The sequence below is a fragment of the Aquarana catesbeiana genome, linkage group LG13 (assembly GCF_042186555.1).
Source record: "Aquarana catesbeiana isolate 2022-GZ linkage group LG13, ASM4218655v1, whole genome shotgun sequence".
NCBI classification, from domain to species: domain Eukaryota; kingdom Metazoa; phylum Chordata; class Amphibia; order Anura; family Ranidae; genus Aquarana; species Aquarana catesbeiana.
In genome coordinates, this window is record NC_133336.1 from 52,523,072 (window position 1) to 52,539,716 (window position 16,645).

Sequence of the window (16,645 nt, forward strand, 5' to 3'; positions counted from 1 at the left end):
TTGTATGCTCAGTTGAGCACAAAGATGTGCTCATAATTCTCAAGTGACAACCAGACCTCCCCTAACACATGCGTGTGCCTGCACACGTGTGTGAATACTTGGCGCTCATTTGCCTATTTAAAGTGGCTCCCGACTAGAGAATTGCCGAGTGGTGGTAAGCTTCTACTGCCTGTGACCTGTTCCTGTGTCTGTTTCTGCGTCTGTGCTCGTGCGTGATACCTTGTTGCTGACCTGGCTTGTGACCCAACTCTCCCTTTAGTCTACCGTTCCGATGCCTTCTCTACTTGCCCGATACCAACCCTGGCCCTGACTCTGCTCTGCTACCTCTGGCTGCTTGGCTGCTACTGACTTCTGCCTGCCCACCTGACATCCTGCATCCGCCTGCTCAGTTTGTTTGCGGCCTGCTGTTCTGCACCTGCTGCTGTGTATCCGCATTTGCCAGTCTACCAGTCCGCCTGCTGCAAGTGTCTTCCGTCCAGGATATCCAACCAAAGCACCCATGCCACTCTGCGCTGTGATATCCTGTTACCATCTTCAACTAGTCATCCTCTGATGGAAAGATACCTGGCAGAGCTACAAGCTTCATCTTCCTCTAAAGAGCTACCCTTGGGGAGAGAGCCAGAATCCTCCCCAATCAGGAACAGCTATAGACCTAACAGTTTAACTTCAAGGGCAGAGGCGGTGACATAGACGCCACCTTCTCAACTATGGTGCCCTAGAGATAAATCCACTAAAACAAATATGGGTTTGGAGATCGAGGCACTCTGTGCTCTAGTCTGTATAGAGGCTCCGTCTCCATTTCAAAATAACCCCCACTTTGCACAGACCACAGTGCAGGAAAAACGCTGCCACAAGGGGGAAAAAAAAATAAGTAGGCAACCACAACCAGGTACTATAGCCGCAATCCAAGTAGCGGGAACTTTATTTAAACGCTAGCCCTAAGGAGAAGTGCGACGCGCGCACCAAAAGTAGGTCACTGTGCTGCCATCTTGGGACTCCAGCGAGACAGGGCACACTCTAAAGCGTTCCTCTGCCATCTTGGTAAACCCAGCCTACAGGACACAACTGGTAAAACACCCTGTAATATGAGATAAGACACTGTTGCCATTTTTGGTCCACCTGACCACATGCTCCACAGTCCAGTGCACCACGGTCGTCCCTAAAGCAGCATACAAAGCACAAGAGTTGCCCAACCTCACAGGAGGCAAGTACCTGTAAAGCTAAATGAAATAACTTTCTGCTAAGCGACTCAGCACACAGGCACTCCTGGCCTCAGACACCAGAAAGGGCCCCAATAACCACATTTACCAGATTGAAGGAAAAAATAAAAACCCCCAAAAAAACAAAACATGATGCAGTGTCCTCCTGGACGGTTTGGAAACACAAAACTGAGGGGAGGAGGTTGGGAGGAACCTATTAATCTCTTTCCAGTTTGGGTTTCCTGTTGAAGGCAGAGCCAATCATCTATTATATGTGCAGTCCTGGAAGGTGTTTGGGGAAAATTTAAATTTGGGCCCCATGGGCTTATTGCCATACAATGCACAGCATATTACCTGGCAAAGCAGACCATACCCCCACCCCCACACTGCCCTTTATTTTAAGCCATCTTGATTAGCTGGACCAGGATGACAACTCCTACGTATAGGGTACGTAAAGGGCTCGGGCATATGCGGGGCGCCAACACAAATGCAGTAATGCCCCCCCACCCCGAGTGAAGCCTCTGCATGTCGGGGGGGAGAGAGGGAATATAGGTGCTCTCATCTCCGGACCAGCCTTTTAATCCTTTCACTGCCAGGTCCAAATGTCATACGGACCTGACAGCAGGGGCGGGGCTTAACAATACCTGGTGGCTGCAGCCACCAAAATTGTGTGTAAAACTGACAGGCAGACTCTTGCCTGTCTGGTGGATGCATTTGGATGCCATTTCACAGGCGCACACAAAATTTAAAGTGGTTGTAAACCCTTACAACACACTTTTACCTACAGGTAAGCCTATATTAAAGCGGTTGTATAGTCTAATTGTTAACTTTTACCTACAGGTAAGCCTATAATAAGGCTTACCTGTAGGTAAAAATGAGCCGCTGACTGCAGCGGCGCATGCGCACAGGAGATTCTCGGCTGCAAGCCCGGCAGAAGCCAGTCCTTGCCGAAAAGAAATCTCCAGCGCGCATGCGCGGGAGTGACGACATCGCGGCTCCAGCCACTCACAGCGCTGGAGCCACGATGCCTGGAAGACACGCCGAGGCAACATGTCAGCAACCTCGGCGTGGACCAGGTAAGATACCGATGCCTCGTTCTAAGGTAAGTAATTCATAATGAGCTAGTATGCGGTACATATTAGCTCATTATGCCTTTTACCTTACAGGTGTATACAAAAAAAAAAGTGTCAGCGGGTTTACTACCGCTTTAAGGCTTACCTGTAGGTGCTGTAAATATCTCCTAAACCTACTCCTAATTCCCGTTACAAGGATTTCTTCTGCGCATGCGCACTTTAGAAATCTCACGCTGTGCCGTTCCAAGTAGAGGTCATGTCTCAGCGCGGGAGTGACGTCATGCGACTCCGATCAGTCACAGAGCCATAGTCTGCGACCCCGGAAAGAAGATGGACGCTTCCAGCCGGCAAGGAAATCGGGGACGTCGCAGACTTCGGTTTCAGGTAAGTGACACATAATGGGCTACTATGCGATGCATAGTAGCCCATTATGCTTTACCTTTGCAGGGAAACAAACAGGAAGTAAAACACATCAGGCTTTACTTCCTCTTTAAGGTTGGACATGTTGGGTATCCATTATTCAAAAGGGTGTATTAAAAAAAAAAAAAAAAAACACATTGTGTTTGAAAGACGGCTGCGCAAATACAGCGAGACATAAAATATTGCAACGATCACCATTTTTCTCATTATGGCCTCTCAAAAAAATAAATAAATATAATTTATGTTTGGGGGTTCCAAGTAATTTTCTAGCAAAAAATACTAATTTAAACTTGTAAACAAAGAATTCCAGAAAAGGCCTGGTCAGCAAGTGTTTATAGAATGTTTTTTGGGGGGGGGTCTTATGTAATCTTCAGGCTAAATTTTTTTTGTTTATCCCCTTTAATGACCGAGTCATTTTTTTGCAATACAGCACTGCGTCGCTTTAACTGACAATCGCGTCGTGCAACGCTGTACCCAAACAAAATTGACGTAGACCTTTCATTTGGTGGCATTTGATCACCTCTGCGCTTTTTATTTTTTGCACTATAAACAAAAAAAAGGAGCATCAAACTTTTTGCTATAATAAATATCCCCAAAAATATTAAAAAACAAATTTCCTCCTCAGTGTAGGCCAATATATATTCTTCTACATTTTTTTTTTTTTTTTTGAAAAAAAAAAAAAAAATCGCAATAAGCGTATATTGATTTGTTTGCACAAAAGTTTTAGTGTCTACAAACTATGGGAAAGATTTATGGCATTTTTGTTTTATTACTAGTAATGGCGGCGATCTGTGATTTTTTAGCAGAACTGCGACATTGCGGCGGACAGATCGGACACTTGACACATTTTTGGGACCATTGACATTTATACAGCGATCAGTGCTATAAAAATGCCCCCATTACTGTGTAAATGTCACTGGCAGGGAAGGAGTTAACACTAGGGGAGATCAAGGGGTTAACTGTGTTCCCTAGTCTGTGTTCTGAGAGGATAGGACTGATTAGGAGACATATCATTGTTCCTACTTAGTAGGAACAAACGATGTCTCTTCTCTCCTGACAGAACAGGGATTTGTGTGTTTACACACACAAATCCCTGTTCATGCTCTCGTGCACGCGATCGCGCCTGCCATCGCCCTTAAAGGTACAGAGGTACCCATACAGCGATTTGTGGGAACAAACCACTTTGCCGCTGTACATCTGCATGAACCGGTCAGCAAGTGGTTGACCTGTTGCCGACCGCCCCCACGTACATTTACGGTGTGCGGCCACTCCTCTGCACAGAATCATGTACAGGTTCACGATTCTACATTTCACACATGTGCGCCGGCAGCGGCCTGCTCTCACTGTGATTGGACACAGCAGGAGACGATCAGCGTGTCCGCTGATCGTTCCTGGGAGGCAGATAGGCGGTCTGCTTATGTAAACAAGGCAGATTGTCGTTGTTCGTAAGGAAGACAGAGAGCCTGTATTTTTGCTAAGCAGGAACACGGATCTCTGTCTTCCCACAGTTTAAAATAAAAACACACCCCAGGTACACAGTTATTCCTTTGATCGCCCCTTTCCCTGTCAGTGTCATTAGTACAGTAACAGTGCATATTTTTTAGCACCAATCACTGTATTAGCGTCACTGGTCCTCAAAAAGTATGTTAGGTGTCCGATTTGTCCATCCGCAATGTCGCAGTGCCGCTTTACGACACTGATGACCGCCATTACCAGTAAAATAATAAAGATTCCATAAAAATATCCCATAGTTTGTAGATGCTTTAACTTATGTGCAAACCAATCAATATATGCTTACTGGGATTTTTTTTTTTTTTTTTTTACCAAAAACATGTAGCAGAATACATATTGGCTTAAAATGAAAAAAAAAAAAATAGGATTTTTTTTACATTTTTTATTGGATGTAAAACTGCTTCAGCTCCGGAAGATTTTACCCCCTTCCTGACCAGAGCACTTTTTGCGATTCGGCACTGCGTCGCTTTAACTGACAATTGCGCGGTCGTGCGACGTGGCTCTCAAACACAATTGAAGTCCTTTTTTTTTTCACACAAATAGAGATTTCTTTTGGTGGTATTTGATCACCTCTGCGATTTTTATTTTTTGCGCCATAAACAAAATAAGAGCGACAATTTTGAAAAAAAACGCATTATTTTTTAAATTTTGCTATAATAAATATCCCCCAAAAATATATAAAAAAAAAATTTTTCCTCAGTTTAGGCCAATCGTATTCTTCTACATATTTTTGGTAAAACAAAACACAATAAGCGTTTATTGGTTTGCGCAAAAGTTATAGCATTTACAAAATAGGGGATAGTTTTATGGCATTTTTATTAATTTTTTTTTTACTAGTAATGGCGGCGATCAGTGATTTTTATTGTGACCGCGACATTATGGCAGACACGTCGGACAATTTTGGGACCATTGTCATTTATACAGCGATCAGTGCGATTAAAAATGCACCGATTACTGTGTAAATGACACTGGCAGTGAAGGGGTTAACCACTAGGGGGCGGGGAGGGGTTAAGTATGTCCTAGTGGAGTGATGGGCTGTGTGTATGTGTGTGTGTGTGGCACTACGCTGATCACTGCTCCCGATGACAGGGAGCTGTGATCAGTGACACTTGTCACTAGGCAGAACGGGGAGATGCTGTTTACATCAGCATCTCCCCGTTCGTCCTCTCCGTGAGGCGATTGCGGGTATCCCCGCGGCGATCGAGTCCGCGGGACCCACGACACGACCCAACTCACGGAGCTCCCGGCCGGCGCGAACGCAACGGCACGGCAGGGAATTCAAATGGACGTACCTGTAAGTCCATTTGCCCAGCCGTGCCATTCTGCCGACGTACATCGGCGTGCGCCGGTCGGGAAGTGGTTAAAACAAAAGTAACAAATATTGTTTTTCAAAATTGTCAGTTTGTTTATAGCAAAAAAAAAAAAAAAAAAATGCAGGTGGTGATCAAATGGCAAAAAAATAAAAGCTCTATTTGTGTGGGGGGGGGGGGAGACAAATTTTATTTGCGTACAGCGTCGCACGACCGCAAAATTGTCAGTTAACGCTTCAAAAAAGAACAAACTTCCCAACTTTGTGAGTTGGGAATATCAGAAAATGCATGCAGGCATAGGACACGCCCCTTAAAGAAGCATTGTACAAAAAAAAAAAAAAAAAAAAAAAAACACACATGGTTAGTTAAACCCAGAAGTGGAGTGGTGGATGAGGTCTGTGGGTTCCCCTCTGAATAGGACACAGTCCAGCCCCCGAGGACCCCCAATGTTGGCTTCCAGTACAGAATAATGATATGGAGAACATGAAGAGAGGTGAATGTAGGACTCTGTAGGAGGATTCCTCCGCCATTCCCTGAGGCTGTCAGCTCTCCTCGTACACGTGGTCCCCCCACCTCCTAGGCCGCACCTACCCCTTGCGCCTCCTCCGGCTCCTCTCATCCTCCTCCTCGGGCTCCGGAGCCCGGCCCGGCTCTGTCCAGGTGCCCAGCAGCTTCACATCGGACACCTCTTTCCCGATGGTAAACCAATCGGCGATCTGATCCACCGTCAGCTTCCTCAGCATGGCGCCCGCTGAGTCCCTCCCGCTCGGAGCTCACTCCGCGCCGCGAACAACTTCCCAACCACGTGACCCGCCTTCTGGCGCCAAAATCTCCCCGGACAATCCGTTATATCAGACGTGGGCGGAGCCTGCTGACAGTGCGGCGCGTGACCAAGGCCTGCGCGACAGGGATTGGCGTGAATGGCTGATTCAAGCCCTGGGAGGGATAGGCGGATAGATTGAAGGGGGAGGGGCTTGAGTTTATTAGTTTGCTGAGAGTTTAAAGAAAACCTGTCATCAAGGCCTGGTTCACACCGATGGATTTTTAGTGCTTTTTGCATTTTGCAGATTTGCACTACATTCCATCTAACATGGTTTCCTATGGAACACGTTCTGTAGTGCAAATCTGCAAAAAGCACCAAAAATGCATAGATGTGAGTCAGGCCTTACTCTGAAGTACTGGAGACAGGGGCAGCCTGGCAACTAGAACATTCAGCTTTATGCCAGCAATGACCTCCCATTCATTTTTGGGCCTGGTTCACACCGATGCATTTTTAGTGCTGTTTGCAATTTGCACTACAGAACATGTTCCATAGGAAACCATTTTAAATGAACTGTAATGCAAATCTGCAAAATGCAAAAAGCACTAAGGCTGGATTCACACCTATGCATTTTTAGTGCTTTTTGCATTTTGCTGATTTGGACTACAGTCCATTTACCATGGTTTCCTATGGAACACGTTCTGTAGTGCAAATCCGCAAAATGCAAAAAGCACTAAAAATACATAGATGTGAATCCAGCCGATCCACATCTATGCATGTTGCTTTTGAGTATTTCTGCAGTGCTTTTTGCAGTGCTTGCCGCGTTTTTGGACACGAGTTTTTGCCGAGATCTGCGTTTTGCGTTTTTTTTTTTTTTTTTTTTTACACTTTATATAGCTGGTTGCTAAGGAGGGGGGGTGGGAAACCGGCCGCCGCACCTTAACAACCGATGGGTCATCAGTTGTCAGCGGGCTTCCCGCTAAATGTTAAAAAGAAAACAAATGCTGGCTAAAAAAAAATCAAGAGAAACAACAGTGTGGGGTCCCCCCCAAGTCCATACCAGGCCCTTGGGTCCAGTATGGATTCGGAGGGGACCCCCACACACCAAAATTTTTAAAAAAATGCCATGGGGGTCCCCCCAAAATCCATACCAGACCCTTATCCGAGCATGCAGCTTGGCAGGTCAGGAAAGGGAGGGGACAAGCGAGCGCCCCCCCTCCTGAACCATACCAGGCCACATGCCCTCAACATGGGGGGATGGGTGCTTTGGGGCAGGGGGCGCTCAGTGCCCCCCACTCCAAAGCACCTTGCCCCCATGTTGATGGGGACAAGGGCCTCTTCCCGACAACCCTTGCCCAGTGGTTGTCGGGGTTTGCGAGCGGGGGGCTTATCGGAATCTGGAAGCCCCCTTTAACAAGGGGGCCCCCAGATCCCAGCCCCCCCTATGTGAATAAGTATGGGGTACATTGTACCCCTACCCATTCACTTTTTGACAAGTCTTTTATTAAAAATCTTGTCCGGTGTTATTCTTCCTCTGCCACTGCTCCAGCCGACGACCCTCCTCCGATTCTGCGTCCCGCTGATCTGTCGGCGCCGATGTCCTGCTATTCTTAAATAACGATGGGGGTGTGGCAATCGGATTATGTCATCCGGAGGCCACGCCCCCTTGTGACGTCACAGACCCATCATGCCTCGGGCTTGATGGGTTTAAATGTGTTCCCTATGGGTGCTTTCTAACTGTAGGGGGAGTGCTTTAACTAAAGGAAAACAGATCCATGTTTCTGCTTAGCGGAAACATGAGCTCTCCATTTTCCTTTCTGGCAGAACAGCGGTCTGTCTTGTTTACATAGGCAGACCGCCGTCCTGCCTCTCTACAAACGATCGCCGGGCTCCCGGGGGCCATCGCGGCTGCTGGAGCCGCTGATTGGCTCCCGCTGTGTCCAATCACAGCGAGAGCGGAGCTCCGGCGGCTCATGCCCGAGAGCTAAAGACGAGAATCACATACAGGCAGGTGATTTTGCGCTAATGGGCTGCCGTGCCACAGTAAATGTACGTGGGGCGGTCCTAAAGCGGTTAATACCCTTTGTCCCTATTTCGAATATGTACTGCTTCTACTTCTCTTTTTAATGCAAAAACACAATACATTTCAGTAAAAGGAATTGAAGAAGACAATTATAACTGCTTTCCCTGGTCAGAGGTTCAGAAGGGACTGAAGCTGAGGTGTCAGCATGCCAGCTAGCATTTATTTTATCAAAGTAAGGCCTCATTTACAATAGCGGTTGAGGGACTGTAAAACTGCATGGTTGAGCCAATTATTTTGTACACATACAGCGCCCATGATGCTTTGCTCACTGATGTTTTCAGCAGGCACTGCGGCCCCCTGACTGCAACCCATTGTACTTTATAGGAGTGCCCAGACGCAACGCGCTGGGGTGGGGTTAAAGCATGAGGATACAACGCCTCTTCAATGCCTGTCAGATGCTTTCAAAATCTAAATGCGGATCCCATTTCAGAGAGCAGCACACATGTAAACAAGGCCTAAAACTGGTGCAAGCCTGGAAGCTTACCCCCCCCCCAACTTTTTGGAATGGGAGCAAGAGTCACCTATTAGAAAAAGTATGCAGGCATAGGACACACCCCCTGCCATGCCCCCTTAAAGGAGAATTATATAAAAAAAAAAAAAAAAAGATTAGTTAAAGAGGAAGTAAAGTCTTCTTTTTTTATTGTACCTACAGTTAAGCCTATGATAAGGCTTACCTGTAGGTGCTGTAAATATCTCCTAAACTTGCACCAATAAGGAGCTATTTACTATATACGCCGCTGATCATCGGCACATGCATTCTAAAGGAACGGCCATCCGTGCCATTTCTTCAGAGCCCTGTGTCGTGACCGGCGGCCCGTACAGGGGGGCGCACAGGGAGCGTGCAAAGGGGAGTACATCTATTGACAGCCTCCCGGCAAAGTAGGTCCGCGCTGTAGCCGTCATTCGGCTATAACGTGGATCTGAAGGGGTTACACAAGCACTTCAATTTATGAACTTTTCTTTGATTAAGCACCTTTATGATTTGGATTCATTGATTTTTCTTCACACAAGCACTTTACGTATGAACTTTACTTATGAACTTCTTTCTGATTGAGCACTTGTATACTCATTTTATTGCATTGTCACTTTATTATTATGGCACCTTATAGTGTGTGAAGTTCACGTTATTTGATGCACTGTCACTTTATGTATTTGCAATATTATTATAAATTATAGTTTTTTCTTTGATGTTATTGCACTGTGTGGGAACACTTTTTCATGTTGGCAGCTACTCAGTTCTTTTCTATATATATTTGGTTTGCGCATTAGTATTTTTCCACTTTATATATCTCCTACTTACTGCTTGTTAAAGCCGAGGTCCGCTGAAAAAAATATATTAAAAGCCAGCAGCTACAAATACTGCAGCTGCTGACTTTTAATATATGGACCCCTACCTGTCCAGGGCGCCCGCGATGTTGGCAGCCGAAGCCGATCCATCCTTCGGCTCTCGGCTGCTGCCGCTGCCATCCTCTGTAAGGGAATAAGGAAGTGAAACCGTGCGGCTTCACTTCCTGGTTCCCTACTGCGCATGCGTGAGTCGCGCTGCGCGTCCTCTCAGGTCCCTGCTGTGTTCTGTGTCTCACAAGCGCCGCGGTGATCTATGCCAGGAAGTGGGAGCAAATACCTGTAATAGACAGGTATCTGCTCCCTCTTCCCCCCCGAAAGGTGCCAAATGTGACACCGGAGGGGGGGGGATCCAAAAAGTGGAAGTTCCATTTTTGGGTGGAACTCCACTTTAAGTGCCCTCGGAAAAGCAATCCTACCCCAAATCCCTTTTCAGAGGAGCAGCAAGGGCTGCGCCAGGTGAGAACGAGGCCTTAAGACAAAATGGCAAAAAATAGCTAAAGGCGAAAGAATTAGGGTTGGTGTAAAATAGCCCTATTGGGCAGTGATGCCCAATGCAGCCCCAACACATAAACAATGCAATGTATGAACTGTGTTGTGTGCGCTGAAAAAAATAGAGCAGGTTATATTTTTGCACAGCATCTTCCACTATAATGCATTATATACATGTACAGTAATGCATTACAGTAAAACCTTGGTTTGAGAGTAACTTGGTTTTAGAGCGTTTTGCAAGACAAGCAACATTTTTTAATACATTTTGACTTGCTATACAAGCGATGTCTTGATATACAAGTAGCGTCATGTCAAAACTGAGTATAAAAGAGAAGAGAGGCACCTCTAAGTGTAGCAATATGGTTACATTTAATGAAGGTACAACATTTAGCAACTCACGTGGTTGATGATTACAACAGGCACATCTAAGTATGCAGGCATCTGGGGTAAAGATATCCACATAGACCATCCTCCTCACCACCATTGACATCATCTCTTCCACGCTGCGATTCACAAGCGGTTCAATCGCTCTACTGCAGGGTAGTCTTCCCGGTCACGATTGCAGACTTGACAGCGGTGAGAGCCGGCGGTGTGGGGGATGGTCTATATGGACAGCTTTACCTCAGAGGCCTGCATACTGTTAATGTTTTAATCATCAACCATGTCAGTTGTTAAATGTTGTACCTTCATTAAATGTAACCATATTGCTACACTTAAAGGCGCCTCTTTTCTCTTTTATACTCTGTAGCTCCTGCTGGAATTTGCTTCCCCTTGTGGAGGCTTCCATTTATGGATGGACATTTTATGGTTACACGACCTATCATATTGCTATAAACTTTTTATATGGACTTTAAACTGAAGGACTTCTGAATAAATGGTTGTGGAACAAATCATTTGAGTCTCCATTATTTTCTATGGGGAAATTTGCTTTGATATACAAGTGCTTTGGATTACAAGCATGTTTCTGGAACAAATGCTCGCAATCCAAGGTTTTACTGTATAGCTCTTTAAGTTTCTTGTCTTATATAATGTCAGATTCTCCCACAAGGGGGCGATATTGTACCATTGATTCTGCCTATAGTGATATGTAGGTCAGATGCAATCCTGCACTCACTGAGGCTTGCATTGGGTTTAGAGCGTGTTTGTAATATGTTAGCATGTGTATATTTGTACTGTTCAATGTGTTTTTGAGCATTTTCAAGGTCTCCGGTCAATAAAACCCACATCAACATAGAGAAAATGCTAAATGCATTTCTTTCCAATGATGGCCAATGCAAAACATTAATGTAAATAGTCAATTTTAAATATGTTGGTTATTTCTCTTTCTTTTTTTTTTTATTTCATTAAAGCTGAACTCCAGATATCTTTATTGCATACTTCTGCTGGTCCAGCATGTAAGTAGGCATATCTCATACCTGGGGGGACACTGGGGAAACTGACAATCACTGTAGTAGTCAGAGCTGCTACAGAGATAGACACGATATTCTGGGTCCTGTGTAGAGTCCATGAGAACAGCTTCCATACTTCACACTGACCTTAGCGGGTCACTCATTTGGCGCTGCCAACATTCATAGAACACCCTGTATTTTTTTCAAAGACTACAAGGAATTCTCTGATTGGACAAGGTGGAGAGGAGAGACAGTGACATCACAATCCCCACCTCGTTCAATCAGAACGCCTTGTATTTACTGAACAAAACACAAAGTGGTTTTTTTTTTTGTTTTTTTTTTGAGGGCGACGGCACCAAGTGAGCAACCCCCTGAGGTTAGTGTGCAGAGGGGAAGCTGCTTAGTAACTTTCCTAGCGGCCCCTGAGGTATGAGATATGCAAAAAAGTTCATACCTGGAGTTCAGTTTTAAAAATAACATTGACCAAAAAAAAATCAAATTTTTATGGCCAGGCCAAACAAATACCAGCCATGTGGAAATCCTAATTTCACTTGTGCTGAACAGTTTATTGAAACCCTAGATCAGTGATGGCGAACCTTGGCACCCCAGATGTTTTGGAACTACATTTCCCATGATGCTCAACTACACTGCAGAGTGCATGAGCATCATGGGAAATGTAGTTCCAAAACATCTGGGGTCCCAAGGTTCGCCATCACTGCTCTAGATGTTCTAGATTGAGCAATAAACCTGAAAGTTTCTGCTTTCATTTACAAATCATACAGAAATGCCACAAAATACTATTTTATTATAATGTGAGCCAAACACATTTTTTCGCTGTAGCAAATGAATTAATACTATAATCAAATTGCTGTAAGATCAAAAGGAATTTTGAAAGGCTTTAATCGCTCTCAAGCAATCAAATAAGTTGAAAAATCCAATCAAATGTGGAGTAGATCAAGTTTGTGTATGTGTGCGCTATTGAATGACCCCTTTGAATTGTGATCAGGAAAACAACTCCATCTCTTGGTTGATAAAAAAAAGAATAGGCTAGTTGTATGGTCAGCATAACAGAGCCTAGTCACGTAGAAGAATGCACATGACATAATGAATATACAATATCATGTATGACTTTAAAGTATAACTAAAGGCAAAACTATTTTTTTCATTTTGGATAGAGAAAGGGCCGTTTTACAGCAGAACGCAATGCAGGAAAGACGTGTTCTGTGCATGTTTCCTGTACCATGCTCAAAACGCACTGCCTTTGCGATTTGCTGCAGGTGCCATTGTAATGACAACAGCAGATCACTTGCAGGCACCAAATCATATGGTACTGCAGTACCATGCGATTTGTTTCAATGTTTTTTTTTAAATATCGCATGCACTACTTTCTCCACATTCCGGTGCAATTCCAGTCAAATGAATAGGCTGCAAAACCACACCGCATGGGAATACGCAGGAGCACGTGCTACATTCCTGTGCAACCCTGCTGTGAACCTGCCCTTAGGGAGGGTTATAACCCCTGTCAGTTTCTTTTTGCCATCTGTGTTCCATTAAGGAGATTTCCCTTATGTTCCTGTGCCATAACCGAAACAGGAAGTGAGAGGAATCCCTCCAAAGTGAAGGAATTCTGGGGTGTCACCAGGGTCACCAGAACTGGTGTCCCCATTGGAAGATGTCCCCTCTATTACTGTTCTTGTGATTTACTTTCACTTTCAGTGATAATGGTAAACAGGACAAACAAAGAGGGTGAATTTACCTAACGGAGACACAGACAGCAATAAAAGTCTAATGCCGCGTACACACGAGCGGACTTTTCAACCGGACAATCCGACGGACTTTCGACAGACTTCCAACGGACTTTCCGAATGAACGGATTTGCCTACACACGATCACAACAAAGTCTGACGGATTCGTACGTGATGACGTACAATCGGACTAAAATGGGGAAGTTGAGAGCCAGTAGCCAATAGCTGCCCTAGCGTCAGTTTTCGTCCGTCGGACTAGCATACAGACGAGCGGACTTTTCGATAGGAACTGGGTCCGGCGGAGTTCCGATGTAAATATTTGAAACATGTTCCAAATCTAAAGTCCGTCAGATTTTCGACCGAAAAAGTCCGCTGCAGGTCCAATGAAGCCCACACACGGTCGAATTGTCAGACCAGTCCGGTCGAAAAGTCTGCTCGTGTGTACGCGGCATAAGAGATGTTCTAATCGCTTTCCAATGTAGCACCCTCCTAGTTAGACTGCTAGGTATATTTAATTTTTTTCTTCCAGAATATAGGGCAGGGAGATGCAGATGACCAGTTGAATATTTATTATGCCCCATCCAATCCCTGGAAGCAGGTGTCTAGAAGGTGGCTGGGAAGGTGATAAAAGCTCTAGGTGTTCTCTTCAGGGAGAGTTTCAGTTACTGGGGGGGGCTTACTGTCCCTAGGAGAGAGTTTCTAAAACAGGAGATTGCAGTCTGGGTCTCAGCAGGAGTTGAGTTGAGGGTCAGAATGCTAAAGGGGTAATTACAGGAGGGCATCACCCTGAAGCCCTGGTCTGGTGAAGGATCTTTTGTCTCCCTCACTAAGGAACAACAGTAACTTCAATAAGTATTCATACCCCTTGAAATGTTCCACATTTTGTCATGTTACAACCAAAAACATAATTGTATTTTATTGGGATTTTATGTGATAAACCAACACAAGGTAGAAGGAAAATGATAAATGGTTTTCAATTTCTTTTTACAAATAAATTGTAAAAAATGTGAAAAGCGTGGCCTGCATTTATATTCAGCCTCCTTTACTCTGATACCCCTAACTAAATTCTAGTGGAACCAATTGCCTTCAGAAGTCACCTACTTAGTAAAGAGTCCACATGTGTGTGTAATTTAATCTCAGAATGAACACAGCTGTTACAGAGAACCTTAATGTACAAACAGCATCATGAAGGCCAAGGAACACACCAGACAGGTCAGGGATAAAGTTGTGGAGAAGTTTAAAGCAGGGTTAGGTTATGAAAAAATATCCCAAGCTTTGAAATTCTCACAGAGCACTATTCAATCCATCATCTGAAAATGGAAAGAGTATGGCACAACTGCAAACCTACCAAGACATGGCCGTCCACCTGAACTGACAGGCCGGGCAAGGAGAACATTAATCAGAGAAGCAGCCAAGAGGTCCATGGTAACTCTGGAGGAGCTGAAGGGATCCACAGCTCAGGTGGGAGAATCTGTCCACAGGACAACTATTAGTCGTGAACTACACAAATCTGACCTTTATGTTAGAGCGTCAAGAAGAAAGCCATTGTTGAAAAAAAGCCATAAGAAGTCCAGTTTGCAGTTTGTGAGAAGCCATGTGGGGGGACACAGCAAACATGTGGAAGAAGGTGCTCTGGTCAGATGAGACCAAAATTGAACTTTTTGGCCCAAAAGAAAAAAGCTATGTGTGGCGCAAAACTTATACTACGCATTACCCTGAACACACCATCCCCACCGTGAAACATGGTGGTGGCAGCATCATGTTGTGGGGATGCTTTTCTTCAGCAAGGACAGGGAAGCTGGTCAGAGTTGATGGGAAGATGGATGGAGCCAAATACAGGACAATCTTAGAAGAAAACCTGTTATGCCCTGTACACACGATAGGATTTTCCGATGGAAAATGTGTGATAGGACCTTGTTGTCAGAAATTCGGACCGTGTGTAGGCTCCATCACTCATTTTCTATAGGAATTTCCGACACACAAAGTTTGAGAGCTTGCTATAAAATTTTCCGACAACAAAATCCGTTGTCGGAAATTCTGATCGTGTGTACACAAATCCGACGCACAAAGTGCCACGCATGCTCAGAATAAATTAAGAAATGAAAGCTATTGGCTACTGCCCCGTTTATAGTACCGACGTACGTTTATTACGTCACCGTGTTCAGAACAATCGTATTTTCCGACAACTTTGTGTGACCGTGTGTATGCAAGACAAGTTTGAGCCAACATCCGTTGGAAAAAATCCATGGATTTTGTTGTCGGAATGTCCGATCAATGTCCAATCGTGTGTACGGGGCATTAGAGTCTGCAAAAGACTTGAGACTGGGGCGGAGGTTCACATTCCAGCAGGACAACAACTCTAAACATACAGCCAGAGCTACAATGAAATGGTTTAGATCAAAGCATATTCATGTGTTAGAATGGCCCAGTCAAAGTCCAGACCTAAATCCAATTGAGAATCTGTGGCAAGACTTGAAAATTGCTGTTCAGACGCTCTCCATCCAATCTGACAGAGCTTGAGATATTTTGCAAAGAAAAATGGGCAAAAATGTCACTCTCTAGATGTGCAAAGCTGTTATGCCCTGTACACACGACCGGTTTTGCTGTCGGAATAAACACTGAAGGTTTTTCTGACGGAGTTCCGACAGAATTCCGCTCAATCTGTCTTGCATACACACGGTCACACCAAATTCCGACCGTCCAGAACGCGATGACGTACAACACGCACGACGGGACTAGAAAACGGAAGTTCAATAACCAGTAGCCAATAGCTTCCGTCTCATACTTGCTTCAGAGCATGCGTTGTTTTTGGTGCGTTGGAACAGCATACAGACGAGCGGTTTTTCCGATAGTAATTTGTTACGTCGGAAAAATATAGAACATGTTCTCTATCTAAGTCCATCTGAATTGTCGACAGAAAAAGTCCGATGGGGCATACACACGGTCGGAATATACCATGAAAAGCATGTATATAAAATCTTATATAAAAACGGACATCCCCAAAAAGACTTGCAGCTGTAATTGTAGCGAAAGGTGGTTCTATAAAGTATTGACTCAGGGGGGCTGAATACAAACGCACACCACACTTTTCACATATTTATTTGTAAAAAATCTTGAAAATCATTTATCATTTTCTTTCCACTTTACAATTATGTGCCACTCTGTGTTGGTCTATCACATAAAATCCCAATAAAATACATTTACGTTTTTTTGTTGTAACATGACAAAATGTGTAAAATTTCAAGGGGTCTGAATACTTTTTCAAGGCACTGTACCTGTGGATGCTGGGTGCCAGACAGCTCCAGGGACATTGTGAGTA

At 44.7% G+C, this 16,645-nt stretch overlaps 1 protein-coding gene and 1 long non-coding RNA gene across 2 annotated transcripts in view; one reads left to right on the plus strand and one right to left on the minus strand.

Moving 5' to 3' along the window:
* The window catches only part of TDRD9 (tudor domain containing 9), a 393,320-nt gene extending 386,939 nt beyond the window's left edge, over positions 1–6,381 (minus strand). The window contains exon 1 of the mRNA XM_073609957.1: positions 6,106–6,381. Within this exon, the coding sequence (XP_073466058.1) occupies positions 6,106–6,257 (152 nt within the window). The 5' untranslated portion in view covers positions 6,258–6,381. The remainder of the gene's footprint in view (positions 1–6,105) is intronic.
* LOC141117230 (uncharacterized) overlaps positions 1–16,645 on the plus strand; it is a 38,873-nt gene that overhangs the window by 1,652 nt on the left and 20,576 nt on the right. Inside the window, exon 1 of the long non-coding RNA XR_012237121.1 lies at positions 1–154. This exon is cut by the window's left edge and continues 1,652 nt beyond it. This is a non-coding gene — a long non-coding RNA (uncharacterized lncRNA). The remainder of the gene's footprint in view (positions 155–16,645) is intronic.